General features: G+C 41.3%; 1 protein-coding gene and 1 long non-coding RNA gene across 6 annotated transcripts in view; one reads left to right on the top strand and one right to left on the bottom strand.

The window, feature by feature from the left end:
* Window positions 1–2,332, bottom strand: part of LOC128327771 (uncharacterized) — a 33,905-nt gene extending 31,573 nt beyond the window's left edge. The window contains exon 1 of the long non-coding RNA XR_008308778.1: window positions 1,055–2,332. This is a non-coding gene — a long non-coding RNA (uncharacterized LOC128327771). The remainder of the gene's footprint in view (window positions 1–1,054) is intronic.
* The window catches only part of FSTL5 (follistatin like 5), a 563,532-nt gene that overhangs the window by 434,693 nt on the left and 108,645 nt on the right, over window positions 1–20,194 (top strand). For all 5 annotated transcript variants that reach the window (XM_053256999.1, XM_053256997.1, XM_053256998.1 and 2 more), the window contains one exon: window positions 15,701–15,821. In XM_053256999.1, coding sequence (XP_053112974.1) covers window positions 15,701–15,821 — 121 coding nt within the window. The remainder of the gene's footprint in view (window positions 1–15,700; window positions 15,822–20,194) is intronic.

The following is a 20,194-nucleotide window of genomic DNA, read 5'->3' as shown; positions in this document are numbered from 1 at the left end:
CATTTTTGGAAGGGCGGTATAGAAATCGAATTAATAATAATAATAATAATAATAATAGTAGTAGTAGTAGTAGTAGTAATAAATCAACTAACAGCTACAACCCAGTTTGTTTTTTAGAAATGGTCATTTCACCTGTTTTGTGAAATAAGTCTTATAGCAGTACAATCCTTCGCATGCTCATCTGGGTGTTAGACCCACTGAACATACTGTCATCTATAATACAGTTGTATGCCTAGAGCACTCTTAACTGATAGGACATGTTTATGTAATTTAAATGACATTATACAATTCCATACTATATCATGACCTTGCATGCGCCTTGTTTTGAATTTGTCTGGTACAAGCAGTTTATATATTTTCTATCTTATTCTTCTGAGACCTTAACTATCATCATTTGTACATCTCTTGATGTAGCTCATAGCTAGCATTTATAAGCAAACAGTGTAAAATAATGAAAATTGATATTTTTTCAGAGCTGGAGGTGATATGACCCTAGATCTATATCTGATGGTATTTAGGCAGTACTGCAAGGCCACAGTACATTCAATGTTTTAAATCCATACACACACAATTCCTGATTTACTTGCACAACAATATGTGGTACATCTGAGGTAGCCCAGTCCAATGACCAGCCAGCCACTGACTACCAAGGCAATGCCTTGGGCTGTGAGGCTTCCCTGACCCTCCCCAGCTATTCATGCCCCCAGAGCTCTAATCTGATATGTTAAGCCTGCTCGCATCATTTGACAAGCAGGAAAGCAATCATGAGCGGAAACGGTGATAAGAACTCTTCACACTATCTGGGTTTTTTGGGCCTACAGAGGGTAGCCTCAGATTACGTTAGGCTAAAGTTAGGCTCTTCAGCCCTCCCCCACCTTTCCCCCCTGTGAGCCATGCTGACGCTGTATGGAATCTAGAGGCTGGATTTCATCAGCCTCTCATGAGCAAGAACACAGCAGTGTTAGATAGGGAAATACAATGAACAGATTGGTTGTTGACTTATTGGACTATTTTGGAGGGTAGGCTCAGCCTCAAAGCTTCATAGGACACTTACCACTGGTCAGGTCAGGAGACAATTTGGAGAGATTTTCCAAGTATTTGAGAGGTCTCTCAGTGGTAGCACCTTCTCCTGTCCTTCCTATCTTTGAATGGACTTCCTCCCAGAGGTCCTGGGGTTCATCACTGTAGGGGCTTCTGAAGAAAAGAATAGAATAGTTGTTGGTAGTGGTATTCTTTTTAACAGGAGAGAGCAAGCACAATTCAAAAGTACCTCTTTTGGTACTTCCAGGAAGGGAGTAATGTGGACCATAGAGCAATGGGAACTGTGTGTCATATTCCCGCAACAAAATACAACCATCTCCATCTGTCTAGACTCTTATGCCCCTTAGTGCAATAATTCTCAAAGTGTTAAATAAAAGCAAAGCACAAAACAGCTCTAAAAGCTGCACAAAATCAGCTTTCAGCAGTATGGTAATGGATATAAACAAACATCACAGAACATCATTCTGTCGGGCACTTAAAAATCCAGGAAAACTCAGAACAAGCAAGTCATACATTGTCTCTTAAAACACAGTCATAGGTGTGCACTTGCATAACTCAGCAGTATTTTCCTTCCTCCAGATCCTCCTGGCAATTATGTACCAACTGCAGAGTATGAGTGCAGCTACCTGAAAAAGTCATTTTAAAAGTCTAGCTGCTAGAATGAAATATATAAGCATGAATACACCAAATACAGAAAAGAGCTTTATATAGATGGCATGTGTCTCTCTGTGTGGAATGATCAGGTTTAGCTGCAATCACAAATTGACATCCAGCCTGCTTTAGCTCAAAACTCCAAGTTCTTGCTAAATGCCCACGCTGTGCAATCTGAATGCCACTTCTAATTGCAGTCCTATGGCTCCTGAAAATGGGTAATTTGCACAATTTACTTATCTTTTTCTTTTCTTTGCCTTTCTTGCATCCCGTCAGAATATAGTATGGAAGTTCCTGGGTTCTCCATTATATGTTTTCAGAGAATCCTGGAAGTAAATGTGAGTGTCCAGCGTGTGGATAAACACCTTTTAAAATGACAAGCTAGTAAAGCTTTGTGTTGTACAAGTTCAGACTTGCAGGTGGGCTCACATGATTGAATGTTCCTCCATTAAAAAACAACTCCTGCACACAGAAAAATAAAAGGTTTTCGCCTACACTTTCCTTTGACATCTACTTTTCTATGAGTCTGGATTTATTTGTTTGTTCATTTGATTGTATGAAGGATCATTCAGTTATGTGAAGTCTCACCTCCGTTTGGAACTGTTACATATCAAACATAGTTTTGCAACTTTGTTGAGAACCAGGCCATGGGTTCTTGTTAGCTACCCTCCACCCCTCATCTGGGCTACCATGATGTGAGCAAGGAACTAGCAGCAGGCCTTATTCATCAGACTGGCCCTACACCTTGTTCACATTGCAACAATGACATGAATGGATGGTTGTGAGGAGAGAACGTAGAAGTTGACACCTCCCTCTCTGTCAATGCATTGTGAGCAAGGGGGGGGCAGACTTGTTGGCCCACCTCTACTTCCTCCTCACATAATGGCAATGATCATAGAGGCACATACCTCTGAATGCCCTGTGGACATCCTGGTTATGCACGCTGAGTTCATCAAGGAGTACAGAACAAACCCAGCATCCCTCGGATGCCATGGGCTTCTTGATGCTTCCCGAAGACTGTAGAAGATCAGGAGTAGCTACAATCTGATTCTTAGTTAGTAATGTGTGTGTGTGTGTGTGTGTGTATGAGAGAGAGAGAGAACTCTAATATATGCATATTAGAATTCTGATAAGAATTTATAATACTTAATCCACATAAATACTTGAAAATTACCAATAAAAGCTTTTTAATACATAAAGGTTTTCATAAAAGCTTGTTAATACATAAAAAAATATCCTGAAATTCTTGAAGGTGTAAAAGCTTCCACTGGCTAGTAGACAACAATTACTCTCATGACTTTCCTCTGTAAAAAAAGGTCCTCAAATATGTCTTGACTATGTCCTTAATTATTTGATTCCTGGTCAAGTCAGATGCATTTCAACTGATGGTTTTCCTAGGGATGTGACCAAATTGATTTTTTTAATTCAATTTGTGCCCAAAACAAATCACCCCTGATTTGTTTGGTGTCCAAATCTACACCCCCCAATCACCAATTTGTATTTGATTTGATTTTGATTCAGACCAATCCAGACCACTTGACAAGGTCCTAGGGGCACCAAATATGTGAGGTAGGTAGGTCACCATGGGTGCCATCTACTACCTAAATTTCAAGGCTGTGTTGGTTGATGTTTAATGAATTATTTTAGTTTTTACTGATTTTGAATATTTCCAACATAGGAAATAATGCGGATTCAACATTGCCATATCCTAACCCTAACATGGATCTCCAGCTTTCATTTTTTTTTAAAAAAAGGTAAAGCTCTAGCTCTTGTAGAAGTGGAGTAATGGCGCAAAATGTATGGTCATTATTTTTCAAGTGTTCAGATTCTTTGGTGTATAATAACTTTTCCACATAATGAATCCCTATGAGGATTCATTGCACACCTTCATTTCTTCTGTTCAAGTGCCAACTGTCAACTGCCATGTCTCAACTACGCCCCCCTACACACACACACACACACACACACACACACACACACACACACACACTGGGGTACTCAATTTTTTAAGGTATTTTTGAAGTGTTTCGATTCTTTTTTGTCTTCATTACACGTCTTCATTTCTTCTGTTCATTTTGACCCCACTGCTTTGCAGGTGGGGGTGGGGAATTAGTGGCATCCCATGTTCCAACTACCCCACAACCCAAAAGCCACTGGGTTCTCAGTATATATTTTAGGAATTTTTGAGGTGCTTAGACTCTTTGGTGTGTAATAAATCCTCATAGGGATGCATTATGAGGAAAGGTTATTAGACACCAAAGAGCCTAAACAATTGAAAAAATAATAATCCTAGAACTTGCGGGTGGGAGTGGGGTGTAGTTGGCACATGGCAGTTGACAGTTGGCACTGTCATGGGAGGAGAGCTGGTCTTGTGGTAGCAAACATGACTTGTCTCCTTAGCTAAGCAGGGTCTGCTCTGGTTACAGATGAATGGGAGACTAGAAGTATGAGCACTGTAAGATATTATTATTTATTATTATTTCTTGTTTACACAGTCAGACAGGTGTTATTGACTGGATTGTTTTATCCAGACATCGAGTCCTTCCCAAGGACCTGGGATGCCAGAATTTTATTGTCAATGGTTATAGATATCGTCACAGAATATAGGCTGTTCCCAGTAAAGCTGCTTTTTGTAATTGGCTGATGGTGATTTCTGTGGCCCCTATGGTGTTGAGGTGCTCTTCAAGGTCTTTTGGAACTGTACCCAGGGCGCCAATTACCACTGGGATTATTTTGGTCTTCTTCTGCCACAGCCTTTCAATTTCAATTTGTAGATCTTTGTATTTGGTGATTTTTTCTATTTCTTTTTCTTCTATTCTGCTATCCCCTGGTATTGCTATGTCGATTATTTTGACTTGTTTTTCTTTCTTCTCGACTACAGTTATATCTGGTGTATTGTGTGGCAGATGTTTGTCTGTTTGTAGTCGGAAGTCCCATAATATTTTTACATCTTCATTTTCTTCAACTTTTTCAATTTTATGGTCCCACCAATTCTTGGCTACAAGTAGCTTGTATTTTTTGCAGATGTTCCAGTGTATCATCCCTGCTACCTTGTCATGCCTTTGTTTGTAGTCAGTCTGTGCGATCTTCTTACAACAACTGATCAGGTGGTCCACTGTTTCATCTGCTTCTTTACAAAGGCGGCACTTGCTGTTTGTGGTTGATTTTTCTACTTTTGCTCTTATTGCATTTGTTCTTAGTGCCTGTTCTTGTGCAGCCAGTATTAAACCCTCTGTTTCTTTCTTCAAGTTGCCATTCTTAAGCATTGCCAGGTCTTGGTGATGTCTGATTTTCCACTTATATTGTGTAAATATTGACCATGCAGGGGCTTATTTTTCCATTTTTCTGCTTGGTTCTTGACTTGTTATTTCTTGTAGGCCTGCTTTGTTTCATTGGTGTTGAATAGTTTCGCATTATTGACCATTTGAAGTGCATCTTCTTCACTGTCCTTGATCTATTCTTCAAGGCCTCTTTTCTCCTCCTCTACTGTTTGATGGACTTGCAGCATTCCTCTTCCACCTTAGCTGTGAGGGAGGTAGAGCCTATCTACATCACTGCGGGGGTGCAGAGCATGATTGATGGTCATGATTTTCCTGGTCTTACGATCTAGCGTCTCTAGCTCTGCCTGGGTCCAGTCTATTATTCCTGCAGTGTATCTAATAACAGGTATAGCCCAGGTGTTTATGGCTTGTATGATGTTCCCACCATTGAGTTTGGACTTGAGGATTTTTCTAACTCTCCTGATGTATTCACTTCCTATTTTTCTTTTCACTTCAGTGTGTGCGATGTTATCAGCATGGAGAATGCCCAAGTATTTGTAACGTTCTTTCTCTTCCAGGTTCTTGATCTTGCTTCCATTGGGCAGTTCTATTCCTTCTGTTTTTGTTATTTTCCCTCTGTTCATTATTAATGCAGCACACTTGTCTAGACCAAACTCCATTGCTATATCGCTACTGAATATACGGACAGTGCTTAGCAGTGATTCGATTTCTGACTGGGACTTTCCATACAACTTCAGATCGTCCATGTACAGCAGATGGTTGATTTTACTTGATGTTTTAGATGTTTGGTATCCGAGGCTTGTTTTGTTTAGTATTTGTGAAAGTGGGGTCATGGCGATTACAAACAATAGAGGGGATAGTGAGTCCCCTTGGAAAATGCCTCTTCTAATGCTAACCTGTCCAAGTGCATCGCCATTGATTGTTAACTGTGTACTCCACATGCTCATTGCTTTTTTAATAAATATCTGAATGTTTTTGCTGACACCAGTTGTTTCTAAACATTTTAGTATCCATGTGTGAGGCAATGAATCGAAGGCTTTCTTATAGTCAATCCATGCAACACTTAGATTGGTTTTTCTTCTCTTGCAGTTTTCTAAAATCATTTTGTCAATCAGCAGCTGGTCTTTTGTGCCTCTGGTGTTCGGGCCATTTCCTTTCTGTTCAACTGGAAGCTGTTTGTTAGTTAATAAGTGTTGCATGACTTCATCTGCTATTATTCCAGTTAATAATTTGAACATGGTTTGCAGGCAGGTTATCGGTCTATAATTACTTGGAACTGCACCTTTTGCTGGGTCTTTCATGATGAGATGAGTTTTCCCAGTTGTTAGCCATTGTTCAATATCACCGCCTTTCATAAAGTGATTGAACTGTTTTGATAGTTGTTTATGAAGGTTTGTTAGGTGTTTAAGCCAGAAGCCATGCAGTTCATCATCGCCTGGCGCAGTCCAATTTTTAATTTTCTTTGCTCTTTCACTTATTAATTCTGGTGTTATTATTAGATCTTGCATTTGTTGGTTACATTTTTTGACCTCCTTCATCCAGCCTGCTTTTTTATTATAATCTATTGGATTGTCCCATAATTTCCCCCAGAATTGAACTGTTTCTTCTTTATTTGGTGTTTCTAGGTTTCTTGCAGTTTCTCCTTCCATGCTTTGGTAGAAACGTCTCTGATTCGACTGGAATTGGAGATTCTGCCTGTGTTGTGTAATTCTGGCTTCATATCTGCTAATCTTCTTTGACACTGCTCTTATTTGCTGCTTTATTATTTCCAGGACTTCTCTAATTTTCCTTGAATCTAGGTGGTATTTTTGGATCAGATACTGTTTGGTGTTTTCATTCTTCAGCTTCTTGTCTTTCATATCTTTCAATTTACTAGCATCTGATCTAAGCCTGGAGATTTTATTTTCTAATCTAATCTTCCATTTAGGTGATGTACTGCTTTCTTTTTTTACAGGTCCACCGATCTTATATCCGAGCTCTTGTGTTGTTATTGTTGCTGCACTGTACATTAGTTGGTTTGTTTCTTGCAAATTATTGGTTGTTATTTCTGCAAGTGAAGCATTGACATCTTTTAATACCTGAGCAAGTTGTTTTTTGGCAACTGTTTTTAGAGCTGGAAGTCGAACCCTGGTGGTTGTTTGGTTCATGTGCTCAGTTATTTTTTGCTTTAGTTCTTGTTGCTTTTCTGTTAAACGGCATTTGGGTTTTTGAGGTGAAGGCAAAGGGGAGGTTGCCTGGTTTTGATTTTGAAGCAGTTCAGCAATGGTGGTATCCTCTATTTCCAACACCTCCTCCATCTGCGCCTGAGCAACTTCTTCAGTTGGTGGTAATTCTTCTTCCATATCTTGAGCCTGTGTTGCTCTTTGCAGTTCTTCCAGCTCAACTCTTGTGAATACTTTATTTCTTATTATGAATCTTCTCTGGTCTGCTAGCCTTTGTTCTGTTATTTCTGTATCTGGATGCTTCTCTTTCCAAATTTGGTACATTCTTTTTAAATAACCTCTTCTAGTTGGACTAGACTTGTAATAGCAGATCATTATTTCCTTGTCGGCATTTTTTGTATATTTTTTTCGGTTAAGTGACGTTTCTTCCAGTAGCTTTGCTGTCTCCAGCCCTGGTTGCTCAACTGAAGATCCTGAGTCCTGTAGCCCACTTGCCACCAGATGTCCAGGGACTATAGCACCTGGCGCGGTCCTTGTTGACCTGGGCGACGAGTGATCCGGTATAGATTTATTAAAGTTACGTCTCACCATATTGTTGATGGGAGAGGCACTCTTTGTCTGGCTCCTCTGGTGAGACCTGTCCAGTATGGTTGGACCTCTGGCATAGCTCTCACCTTCATCAGAGCATCATCATCATCATCATCATCATCATCATCATTATTATTATTATTACATTTATATCCCGCTCTTCCTCCAAGGAGCCCAGAGCAGTGTACTACATACTTAAGTTTCTCTTTCACAACCACCCTGTGAAGTAGGCTAGGCTGAGAGAGAAGTGACTGGCCCAGAGTCACCCAGCTAGTATTATGGCTGAATGGAGATTTGAACTCGGGTCTCCCCGGTCCTAGTCCAGCACTCTAACCACTACACCACACTGGCTCTCATATTCCCCTCAGGGGATGGGAGCCGCTTTGGGAAGAGCAGAAGGTTCCAAGTTCCCTCCTTGGCATCTCCAAGATAAGGCTGAGAGAGATTCCTGCTTGCAACCTTGGAGAGGCGCTGCCAGTCTCTGAAGACAATACTGAGCTAGATAGACCAATGGTCTGTCTCAGTATATGGCAGCTTCCTATGTCCCACTGTCCAAAAGACAGTCAAGATTAATTGAAGAAATAGTGCAATAAATCCTCATAGGCATTCATTGAGGGAAAGTTATTATACACCAAAAAATCAAAACACTTGAAAAATAGTGACCACATATACTGCTCCATAACTCCACTTCTACAAGGGCTAGAGCGTAACTTTTTTTTTTTAATGAAAGCTGGAAATCTGGGGAAATTAATAGGAGGGATCCAAATCTTGAATCGATTTGAATCGAATCAGGCGTGATTTGATTTGGATCCGAATCTCACCAATGGACCACAGGGGTGATTTGTTTTGTCTGCAAATCACCCAAATTAGTGAGATTCGGGTACAAATCGATTTGTACCCAAATCAATTAGCACATCCCTATTCCTTAGTGACTTTTTCCATATAGCATTTACAGGAGAATTATGCAACTCCAATTTCTATAAATAAAATAGCCCAATCCTGTTAAAATTGCTTCTATCCCCTGCTTTTACATTACTCCTGCTAAGGAAATTGTATACAGACCCAAGGAGAAATCAAAAGGGAATGACTGAACAAAAGCAAGTCCCAGGACAACTAATCAAAGACAAGTGATATCTTCTTGCATGTACCACCTGAAAGCAGAGAGACAATTGTTATTTCACAGTTTGGAATTGTTTTGTTATTACTAACATTGTCATTACTAACTAGTATTGAAAGAAGTTTGAGTGGGGGGAGCAGCATGAAGTCAATACCTTAACAAACAGGGAATAAACCTGATCCAAAGTAAAACTAGAAGACTGTAGAAGATCAGGCGTAGCTACAACAGAATTGTAATCTAATTAGAGAGGGGTGTGTGTGTGTGTGTGTGTGTGTGTGTGTGTGTGTGTGTGTGTGTGTGTAAAATACACATATTCCTGTCTTTGATCTTTTAGCTTGCCTTTTCCCTGAATTTCTGTTTGCCCTTACTGGAGCCTGATGAAGTGTCTACCTTTAACCATGTTATTGTCCTCTGCCCCTTTGGAATACCATCTGTCTGTGATCACAGTCCTGCTTTGACCATACAGTTTACATCAGACTCTGCTAGATCCTGACACTCTCTCTCTCTGCCTTTCCCCAACCCTACTCTTTACTGCATGACTGCAAAGACACCATTAAGCAAGTGAGGAATTTCTGACATGCTTGTAATCACTTGGCAAGCTCATGTTCTCTAATATCCTTCCAAGTGAGGGGAAGGATTTTGCCTCACATTCATCTTTGGTTAGAAATCTGGGCAGTGGGAAGAGTCATAAAATTTTATTTTCTGCTTGGCTGGATGTTACAGACAACTAGTGACACATCTGTGGCAAGCTACCAATTCGTCAGTTGTATTTACCTAGTGTTTTCAAAATGGCTCCTGTTTAAAAAAGGAAGCTATAGTAATTCCATGAAGTCTAGAACATTGATATCTGCAATCAATGCTTTAGAAATGCACAGATCTTCCGGAATTCTCCCTTCCATGTTGGTATTCTGTCCACTGAACCTCTCTGTTGATCAGCCCACTAGATGCCCTGGATCTCCAACTGTGACCATTGTGAACCACACAGGGACTTTTTGGTATGAGGTAGTATATGAATGATTGATTGATTGATTGATTGATTGATTGATTAAATGTTATCAAGTCGGTGCTGACTCTTAGCAACCACATAGATAGATTCTCTCCAGGATGATCTGTCTTCAACTTGGCCTTTAAGGTCTCTCAGTGGTACATTCATTACTGTCATAATTGAGTCCATCCACCTTGCTGCTGGTCGTCCTCTTCTCTTTCCTTCAACTCTCCCCACCATTATAGACTTCTCAAGGGAGCTGGGTCTTTGTGTAATGTGTCTGAAGTATGATAGTTTGAACCTAGTCATTTGTGCCTCAAGTGAAAATTCAGGATTGATTTGTTGTATGATCCATTTGTTTGTTTTCCTGGCTGTCCATGGTATCCTCAAAAGTCTTCTCCAGCACCAAAGTTCAAATGCGTCAATGCTTTTTCTGTCTTGCTTCTTCCAGCTCTCGCATCCATAGAGTGTCATGAGGAAAACCATTTGCCGAGCAATTCTAATCTTTGTAGGTGTAGACACGTTATAGCATCTAAATAGCCTTTCCAAGGCCTTCATTGCAACCCTACCAAGTGCTAGTCTGCTGCATGTTTCTTGATTGCTGGGTTCTTTACTGTTGATGGTCTATCCTAAAAGACAGAAGCTATCTACTACTTCAGTGTCTTCATCAGAGGCATAACTAGGGAAAATAGCGCCTAGGGCAAGCACTGAAATTGCGCCCCTGTCCAAACAGGAATGATGGGACTTGTAGTCAACAATATCTGGTAATCCTTGTTAAAAGGAACACTGTACCATCTAGACATGGTTGTTGATCAAAATCTGAAAACATGAGCCATCTCTGTAAAAGACTTAGAACAACAGTCAGGAGTTATGCGAGGATTCCAACTGTCATTTTCTCTGTCTCATCTCATTCTTTTTTTAAAAAAACATGACTTTGTCCTAGAGGATCACCTGCCCAAATAGCCACTAGCAAAATAGGGGAAGAAGAAGGTGGTGGTGGTGGGGTGTCTAAACCAGTGAATGATTCCTGCCAGCCTTTGTCTTATGATTACTGTTGGCTCATGATGCGGTATATGTGCATTCAACACACCAGTGCTTACTTTGACACCAGGAGGGAGGAGGATACATTAGTTTGCCACACTAGACAGAGGCATTTGCAACAGGAGCAGATAGCCAAGTTCTGCCAGGGCCAAAACCAGCCCCTGCCAGACTAAGAAATCATTGTAATTTGCCCCTTCCTGTCACAAGCAGTGTGCTGTTCTTTTATTATTGACTCTAACTCTCAAATATCCCAGTCAAGGATAGAAAATTCAGGGTCAATTTATAAGAGACACATTTTCTACATGGAATTTTCTTCTGTGCAGGTGTTGTGCAAAAACCCATGTGTAGTGACCGCCAGGAACATAGCAAGGTTGGAATGGGCCAAGATGAGATTTTAAAATGGGCCCCCAGCCCCTCAAAGTCCAGGGCCTCTGCACACCCCAGGCCCCCAAGGATTTAAGTCTGATATTTCAAAATAAGTATGCTGCCTGGAAATGCATTTCACTGAATACACACATGCACACTTCACAGTATATAGTGATATACATTGAGTACTATATATTTGTGCTACTTTTAATGCCTAGAACACACTAGCAACACTAATTATTAAAATGGCCCCCTCACTGCAGATTAGCAAAGGAGACTTTCAACCATGCAGGGAAAACAATTATGAGAAAACAAACAAAACCATGTTTGTTTTCTCATAATTCTGAACAAATTCAGTAAAGTTTGATTCCAGGAGGTTTTTCACACGAGGCTTTTACAGCCCTTTAACACACATCTCCTCTGGAATGGAGGTGCTGCATTTACATGTTGGCCAGATTTACCCTGAAGTCCCTGCAAGTTATTGGGGAGCATTTCACACAAAATAAAAATAAAATAAAATGAAACAAAAGCACACACATGTTTCACAGCTCTCACTCAGACCTTCTTGGTTGCAAAACAACTTGAACATAAGTGCATTTATAAATGAATGAATGAATAAGTAAATAAATATTTGTTCCAGAAGTGTTTGTAATTTTTTGACATGAAACAAGCCACTTATAGGCCTTTTAAGATAGTTTTTGTTTTTAAAGCCAGCACATTTTCTAGTCTGTTTTAAATTAAATATTCAAAGACTTCTCAGTCTCGGCCCACCACCCATATCAAAGCCCTATGGCAAGCAGATCCCTATATACGGGGGTAACCACAAAAAGGAATTCACAGCCTACCTTGCAAAAGCTGTGCTGGATGGTCTGGTCTGCTGCAGGGAGGGTCTGCTGTAGGGTAGTAGTGTGCATGGTTCGGTTTGGGCACACTGTTAAAGCCCTCCGGACCGGTTCGGAAGTCCGGCAGTCCAGAGGTTCGGATGGGCGGGGGACTGTTACTTTAAGCGGGGGGGGTGGTAGTACTTACCCCCCGCCGCCGCTCTTCCCCCTCCAGCGCTGGTCCTTTTAAAAATCTTCTTGGGGCGGCAGAGTTCCCTCCTGCCGCCCCTGCCCCCGTCGTTGTTCCTTAAGGCTAAAAGAGACTAGAGCTAGCGGCGCGCATGCACCCTGCTACATCACAGACGTATGCAGCATGCGCAGCAGTGTCAGAGACAAGCGCACACACCGCGGAGGTCGCATGCGCGCCGCTAGCTCTAGTCTCTTTTAGCCTTAAGGAACAATGACGGGGGTGGCAGGGAGGAACTCTGCCGCCCCAACAAGATTTTTTAAAGGACCAGCGCCAGAGGGGGAAGAGTGGCGGGGGTGGGTAAGTACTACCCCCCCGCTTAAAGTAACATTCCCCCCCATGCCGGACCGGGGGGGACTCCGGACCGTGCACACCCCTACTGCAGGGAGCTCTGCCAGCCTCCTTCCTGGCTTGATGGGGCCTGCCAAGTTCAGGCTTCAGGGAGGCCTGCTCAGAGGCCTCTCTGGAAGCCCCGCCCACCCACCGATCAGCTGAGAGGTGGGGAGAGAAGAGCTGCTCTGCTGTTTGCAGGCTGCACCTATCCTAGGCCTCGTTGCTGATCCTAGGCCGGAGCCGGAGGCAAGTGTCTGAGGGGCCCTGGGGCTGGGCAGGTGGGCAATGGGGTGGGGGTGTCAGGAACTGGCATGGTGCCCCCACCTCAGTGGCGCCTAGGGCACGTGCCCTGCCTGCCCCCCCGTTCCGCCTATGGTCTTCATTGTCAATTCTGAGGCTGGTTGCTGTACCCGTTGTCATTAGTTTAGTCTTCTTGCCATTAGTCATAGTCCTATTTTTTCACTGTGCTCCTTGACTTTCTTTACTAGAGCTCTACATGCACTGTGTGCTGTATTCCAGCACAGCAGATTACTGTGGTACTGACCTCTAAAGAACAGCGCAGCTGCCTGCGGGGTAGCTGCACATATAACCATTTAAATTAAAATAATTATGTTACCAACTCCTGTGTGGTGTCTGAATTCAGTGGTCAAGTTTCAATAAACACTATTCAGTTGTTAATGAATTCATGACCATCTGGCAAGAGAAAGGTGCTTGGTGTCCTGCAGCAATCCCATTCCACTGAATTTTGTCTGAACAAGGCAAATATTTCACCTCTATAAGAATAATGTTATCTTTTCTTTACCTTCTCAGTTTTATCTCTTCTCATTGACTATTAAGGACAAATAGAAAAATGTAATTTGCCATGTTCCTGGATCTTTTAGTGTTCTATTATGTGCTGTATTTTTAGGGCTGCATTAAATGTTGTACCACAGAAGTTATTTTGCATCGTAATATACTTTCAGTGGGATTCTTTATGCTACTAGCTAGCAGGTTGTTCCAATTAATTTACTGCAGTTTTGTGAAAATACATCACACATCTACATAAAAGAAACACCCACTTGGTGCATAATAACATTAACAGTGTTGTAACATAAAAGCAACAATAAGAATTTAAAAGTAACAGCGATCGCATATTTTATGACCAGATTAAATCATTGTGGATAATCATACAGAACTATCCCAGACTGACTGGATGTAAACAGAATAGCTGGGATCCAAATACAACAGAAACATTAAGCATTATGCTAGCTGGCCCTTTGTGTGCTGAAGGAAAGGTGAAAATCGGGTTTCTATATGCATACAGCCTCCTCCATGTGCTCAAGGACCCTATTCCAGCAGGGTTCCCAGTTTCATATTAGAATACAGCATGTATGCATGGAGAAATCCAATTATCTTTATTTCAGTGCATGAAGGCTGTGGGTGGTGTTTAGCCGACCTGATCCCATGCTTCCTCCACTCATGGAACATTTGTGAGAAGAGAGCTATGGTCACATAAGACATCTGTACATTCTGCTTAGCATCTTTCTTCTGCTGAAAAGAAAATGTGCTGTCCAGTTCCTCCTTTCAGTCCTGTCTGGTAACTTAATGTCTGAAAGAAGGTTCTTAAAGAATCTTCATTCCAATTGCAAGGAATGAACAATATAAAAGAGAAACTATATTAGTAAGTCTCTTATACAAAAGTACTGGATATTCTCATATCCTGTGATATATTATTATTATTATTATTTATTAATTCGATTTCTATACCACACTTCCAAAAATGGCTCAAGGCGGTTTACACAGAGAAATAATAAATAAATAAGATGGCTCTCTGTCCCCAAAGGGCTCACATTCTAAACAAAAAAACCAAGATAGACACCAGCAACAATCACTGGAGGTACTGTGCTGGGGGTCGATAGGGCCAGTTACTCTCCCCCTGCTAAATAAAGAGAATCACCACGGTAAAAGGTGCCTCTTTGCCCAGTTAGCAGGGGATATACCTTTTCTCTGTTTATTCTGCTTAATATATATTTCTGTTTTTTCTGTCATTTTATTTGTTCCTTGCTGGAGTAGAAAAAGTATTGAGAGCCAAAGACCAAAAAGCAAAGAGATCCAGCGCGATGTAGTGGTTAGAGTGCTGGACTAGGACCGGGGAGACCCGAGTTCAAATCCCCATTCAGCCATGATACTAGCTGGGTGACTCTGGGCCAGTCAATTTTCTCTCAGCCTAACCTACTTCACAGGGTTGTTGTGAGGAGAAACTCAAGTATGTAGTACACTGCTCTGGGCTCCTTGGAGGAAGAGCGGGATATAAATGTAATAATAATAATTGGGCAGGAGATTAATCACGTCACTATTTTCCCAGGCTTTTAATTGAAATTGAAATTTTAATGTTTTTACTCATTGAGATTTTAATCTGTTTTATTAATTGTAAGTGTTTTGTATTATGTTTGAACTGTACACTTACACTCCCTGGAGATTTCTGTATCAGGCAGTATAGGAAAAAACAATAAACAAAGATACAAACAATCAGTTTAAGGCAGGTCTTCACAGTTTGTGGCCCATTCAACTGAATGCAACCCAGCAGTCATTTAGTAACAGGACTTACCTCCCTCAAAGAACTCAATACATTTCCTGGATTTGTTTTCTGACTGGGATGGGGAGGGCATCATTGGGCAGACCACAATAGACAAATAATTGGTTGTGTTTGGTTTGGTGGGTCGTAAGATGTCCAGGTGAGATTTAAGGCCATTTCATAATTATAAGATTTTGAACAGACTGTTGACCATTTCTGCTGATACTTATTTGCTGAGGTAGAATTTATACCAACATCCACCGTGTAGCTGAACTTTATTCTAATCACATGCAAATTGGCTTTCAAATTAGCCGCTATCCCCCCAGTCTTGATACATCTCTAGTGTGGCTTTGCTACTGAATAAATGGTTGGCCCTGTGGTATTTTGCCATTCATTTGATTGAGCTCTAAAATACTGGGTACCTTTTTCATAGCTTTCCTACTAAGGTGAATTTTGCAGCTGTTATAGTATTGTCCAAGTATTTGTGATAACCTTGTTGTTCTTTCCCTTAAGGATTTTGGTGATGATGGGTCCCTGTACATTACTAAGATTACTACAACTCACATGGGAAATTATAGCTGCTATGCTGATGGCTACGATAAAATTTATCAGACTCATATTCTTCAAGTGAACGGTAAGGAAAGATGTTCTAATTACAAAATTATGAGCTGGTCTCTGGTATTAATTCAGTAGATTGTTTTGATTTCTTAATTGTTATATGAAAACCAAACAGCCAAAGATACATGGATAATAATTTTTCATTAATATTGTCTCTTCTATAAACAAACTTGCAGCAAAATAAGATTTAATCATAGCATGTAGCAGTCCTAAATAATTAATTCTTATTGAAAAGAATAGGAAAGACCTCACAGCTTATTTAATCTGTACTTTGAGCTTTTAATACTGTTAAACAATGTGCACTCTTAGTATTCTCTCTGTTGAATAATAAGCATTTATGGGAACGGTGGCCTTGAATAACAGCTTAATCATGTTATTGCACAGACCATGCAACAATCCATTTGTAGCTCTGTTGGAATTCAAATAACTCTGCTTGCTTTCCAAATGCAAAACTGTCCTGATATTTAAGAAAAATAGGACTTAAAATGCCAAGCAATCAAATGCTTCCAATAAACTGTCATGGAGCTACTGGAACTCAACCACAATGAATACCATTGTCCCTGCTTTGCAGCTTTAAAGGTTGGCCTTTGAACAGCATTTTCAAAATTCTTTACAAGAACTAAAGGTGACCTAAGCTGCATTTGGGTTCCTGAAATAAAATAATCACAAGTCTTTCTGAATATTTATTGGCGTTTACCAACCAATCACAGTTGCTTCATGGAAAGGCATGAAGGAATCAATGGGGTTCTGGCCAAACCTCCAGGCTGTTCCTTACTTCTGCAAGTCAGGACTGCAGTAGCTCTCCTCAGAATAAAAATGGGCTATTTGGGGTGATAGCCCATTTGTCTTATCACCCCAGAAAAGGGAGGAATTGTTGAAGGAATAGAGGGGCTTGCAACACAATATAGATTCTTGAAAGACTGTAATGTGTCATGTAGGTGCACAAAGGGAGAAGAAGTACTGTAAAATCACGGTTGTCAGTGTAACCAAATGGTAAAGATAACTTTGCAGTATTTTGAAGTACTATTTTTGTGTCTGCTCTCATCTCAAATCAGACTGCACGAACTGATTCAAATTTGTACACTGGAGAAAAATTAAATCATAGGAAGCTTAATACATTGGTCATATAAAACTGCAATTTACTAGATTATGTTTGTAGATCTATATTCTTGAAGATAGGCAAGGAAGTCCATACTTGTAGTCCAGAAAAAAAATGATTAATTAATGTAATGGCACTTGTATAACAGAAGAGTCAAAATAAGGTTAATGAGATAATGAGGCTTAGTTGATTTTTAAGATCTAATGTGAGAGTACTTTGAAAATGCCTTAATTAGTTTTTAAGTACTTTTACAATATGTGTGTATTTTCATTCATATGAATCAGCAGCGGTTTTTATCAATAGTTTTTTTCAAACCTTTTAACATTTTTATCAGTACATAGGTGTCTTTGTTTTTCCTTTGCTTTGTTTTTCCACGTCATTTTCTCTCTTTTTTGCCAATGTGGACAGATTTCTATCCTGCCTCATCCTGGGAGCAAATTAGCATATTGATGTAATGTGTGAGAGGCATTTCTCATTGGGTTCTCCTCACTACAGCCCTTTGCTCATAGCTTAATACCATTGACATGGTACTGGTAATGGAGGGAAGGGGAGAAATTAGTATTTAGCCATTATTTCTCTCCAACCACACAATCCAGAAACTAAAATGGAGCGAATAATGTGTTTGCCTCACTCCTTGGAATTCCCCAGCCCCGTTTGCAGTGGTGCACATACCCCATTACCCTGCCGCCAGTACTTCAGCCACCTCCCCAGCATCCTGCGCATCCTTCATTTGCAACCAGTTCCAGGCCAGGTGGAAGGAGGAAGCTCCTTCCTTCTTGCTTACCCGCCACCCAGGGAAGCTGCTTGTGGCATGCAGAGGCATAACTATAGGGGGGGCAGGGGGGGCACGTGCCCCAGGCACCATCTTTTCTGGTCACGTGGGGGGCGCCGCCATGACGAAATTTTTTTTAAAATTTTTTTTAAAAATTTCTTTGTTAATACAAATGTTTCCTGCTCAGTGCAGCAGCGCTGCAGCAGTCAAGGGAGTGCGTCGGCGCCCCCTCCCCCACGAGAGGTCCCTTCCGTGCCGCCCGAGAATTGGCGGCGGGCGCTTGTGAGGAAAAACCTAAGTTTAATGTAGTATGTGGGGGGGGGGCGGGGGGGCGCCATTTCAGTGCTTGCCCCGGGCGCCGTTTTCCCTAGTTACGCCTCTGGTGGCATGGCAGTGTGGTAGGCAGTGGTGAGTTGCGAGTGAACAGCCAGCAGCAGGAGCTGGCCAGAGGAAAAGAGCAGGCGGAGATGAGAGGTGGCTCCCAGATGCTTGTTTTGGGGGGGTTTTTTAAACACGTCTGCCAATTGCTCTGCCCATTAATGGTCTTCCTTAAGCAATACATAGCACATTAATCAACTTGTGGTCCACAAAATGCATGATAATGTTCCACCTCTATTTTTATTGCCCCAGAGAGGAGTGAATGGATAGTGGCACACAGGATACCATACTCCCTGCCTGACAGCTCTGGCTCACCTTCCCGTGCTCCCGAAAGCACACTGTTCCATCTTCCTGCCTTACCTCAGACACCACTAGACTATAAAAGTGAGCTCTTTAGCCAAGTGGCCATCAGCCAGTGTCCTCTCCAATGAAGAGGAGTTCTATAGTTTCAGAATATTAAACCAACTGAGCTTCAAGCCCCAATCCTATGCAGTGCTGGCTGGTGCTTTTTGGGGATGGGGCAGAGGGCAAGGCAGCTAATGGTATATGGAGCCACAGGTTGGTGGAGCCCAGTGTAACAACAATCCATGGCTGAGAATTTAGAAATGAACAAAAGCTCCCCTCTGTCACTGTTATATCATAAGCCCATGCATGTTTACTTGGAAGTAAGTCCTGTAGCCTGACAGATGGAAAGCATTGCAAGTGGCCACTACTTCAACAAAGCAAGGGTCGGGGGTGGGAGAGAGGGTTGTGGATTCTTGGATAGCAGGTGGATGGGCAACAGCCCACTTGTCCTTAGTGAGGAACCTTCCCTGGTCTCATGTACCTTACTATGTAGGCCTATTCAGACATTATGGTGTATAGTTGTATAAGTGTCTGTACATGTGCACGTGTTTTTGTGTAACTGTGCTAATGTTCATTTAAAAGTGAAGGTGGGTACAGGCCTCTTCAAATACAAGGTACAGGTAGAAAATGTACTCCTTTGCATCCACAATGTGTAAATAACTGTGCATGTACACACTGTACACTGACTCGGCGGTACTGGAAGGACACTTTGGGAAGGTGCCCTATGATAAAAGATTATGCCCCTGCCAGAACGGTGAAATGGAGACCACGGAACATCTGATGTTGAAGTGCAGTTTATATACTGAACTAAGGGGAAAGCTTCTTTCCCTACTACTAATTCATTGTAACTCTAATTGCCCTCCTGATGGGGATAAGGTCCTTTTTCTGCTTACTGCTGTCAGAGTACATTTACAGGAGGGTAGCAAAAAAAAAAAAAAATTCATAGCAAGCAAGATTGAGTTTAGAGTGATTGAGGCACGAGATGCCGGGTTATGAACTTCAGATTAACCGTTTTTATTTGAATGAAAATAACTATGCATACGGTATTTGAAAGTATTAATGTTTTATGTATTTTATCTATTTTCTTCTTCTTCTTCTTCTTCTTCTTCTTCTTCTTCTTCTTCTTCTTCTTCTTCTTCTTCTTCTTTTCTTTCTTTTCTTGTATTTATGCTGGCCTTGGGCCAAAATAAACAAATATATACATACATACACTGTACACTGACTGTATGAGCATTGAACATAGCTTGTGAATAGCCCTGATGGTCCTCACAAATACCAGCAAGAGCATCTGCTACCAGACACAAAGGAAAACCTGTAGTGCAACAATCGCTTCATACTTGCTAATGAAAAGATAGTGCTGCTCTAAATGTGCTGTAAAGAGAAGGTGTTGTTGGGTACAGTGGGACAAGAAGGGGGCACTCCAGAATGGGCACCAACTGGCTGCTTTAATTGGAGGTCAGTACTCTTGATTACTGACCTCATTACATGTCTTCATTATATGTACTCCTCATTAAGAAGTTATTGTGTGAAGTACACCTACTGGTCTTGTTTTGGTTTCTTCCTTCATGATTTCCTGTAACTCAATGTGATTAGGATCAAAGTGTAAGTCTGCAATCTTAACTAAATTCTTTTGGAAGTAAGCTCCTATCCAATCAATGTGACTTATAAGCAGTCACACTATTTTCTAGTCTGATGGCTATAGGCCACATCCAGCCTCAAGGGCAAGATGCCTTTAAATTCCCGTTACAGGGGGTGGGGATGTGTGAACCGGCTCCAGGTTAAACTGGTACGCCAT

Source organism: Hemicordylus capensis, chromosome 5, assembly GCF_027244095.1.
Source record: "Hemicordylus capensis ecotype Gifberg chromosome 5, rHemCap1.1.pri, whole genome shotgun sequence".
NCBI lineage: Eukaryota > Metazoa > Chordata > Lepidosauria > Squamata > Cordylidae > Hemicordylus > Hemicordylus capensis.
This window is presented reverse-complemented; position numbering and strand designations above follow the sequence as displayed.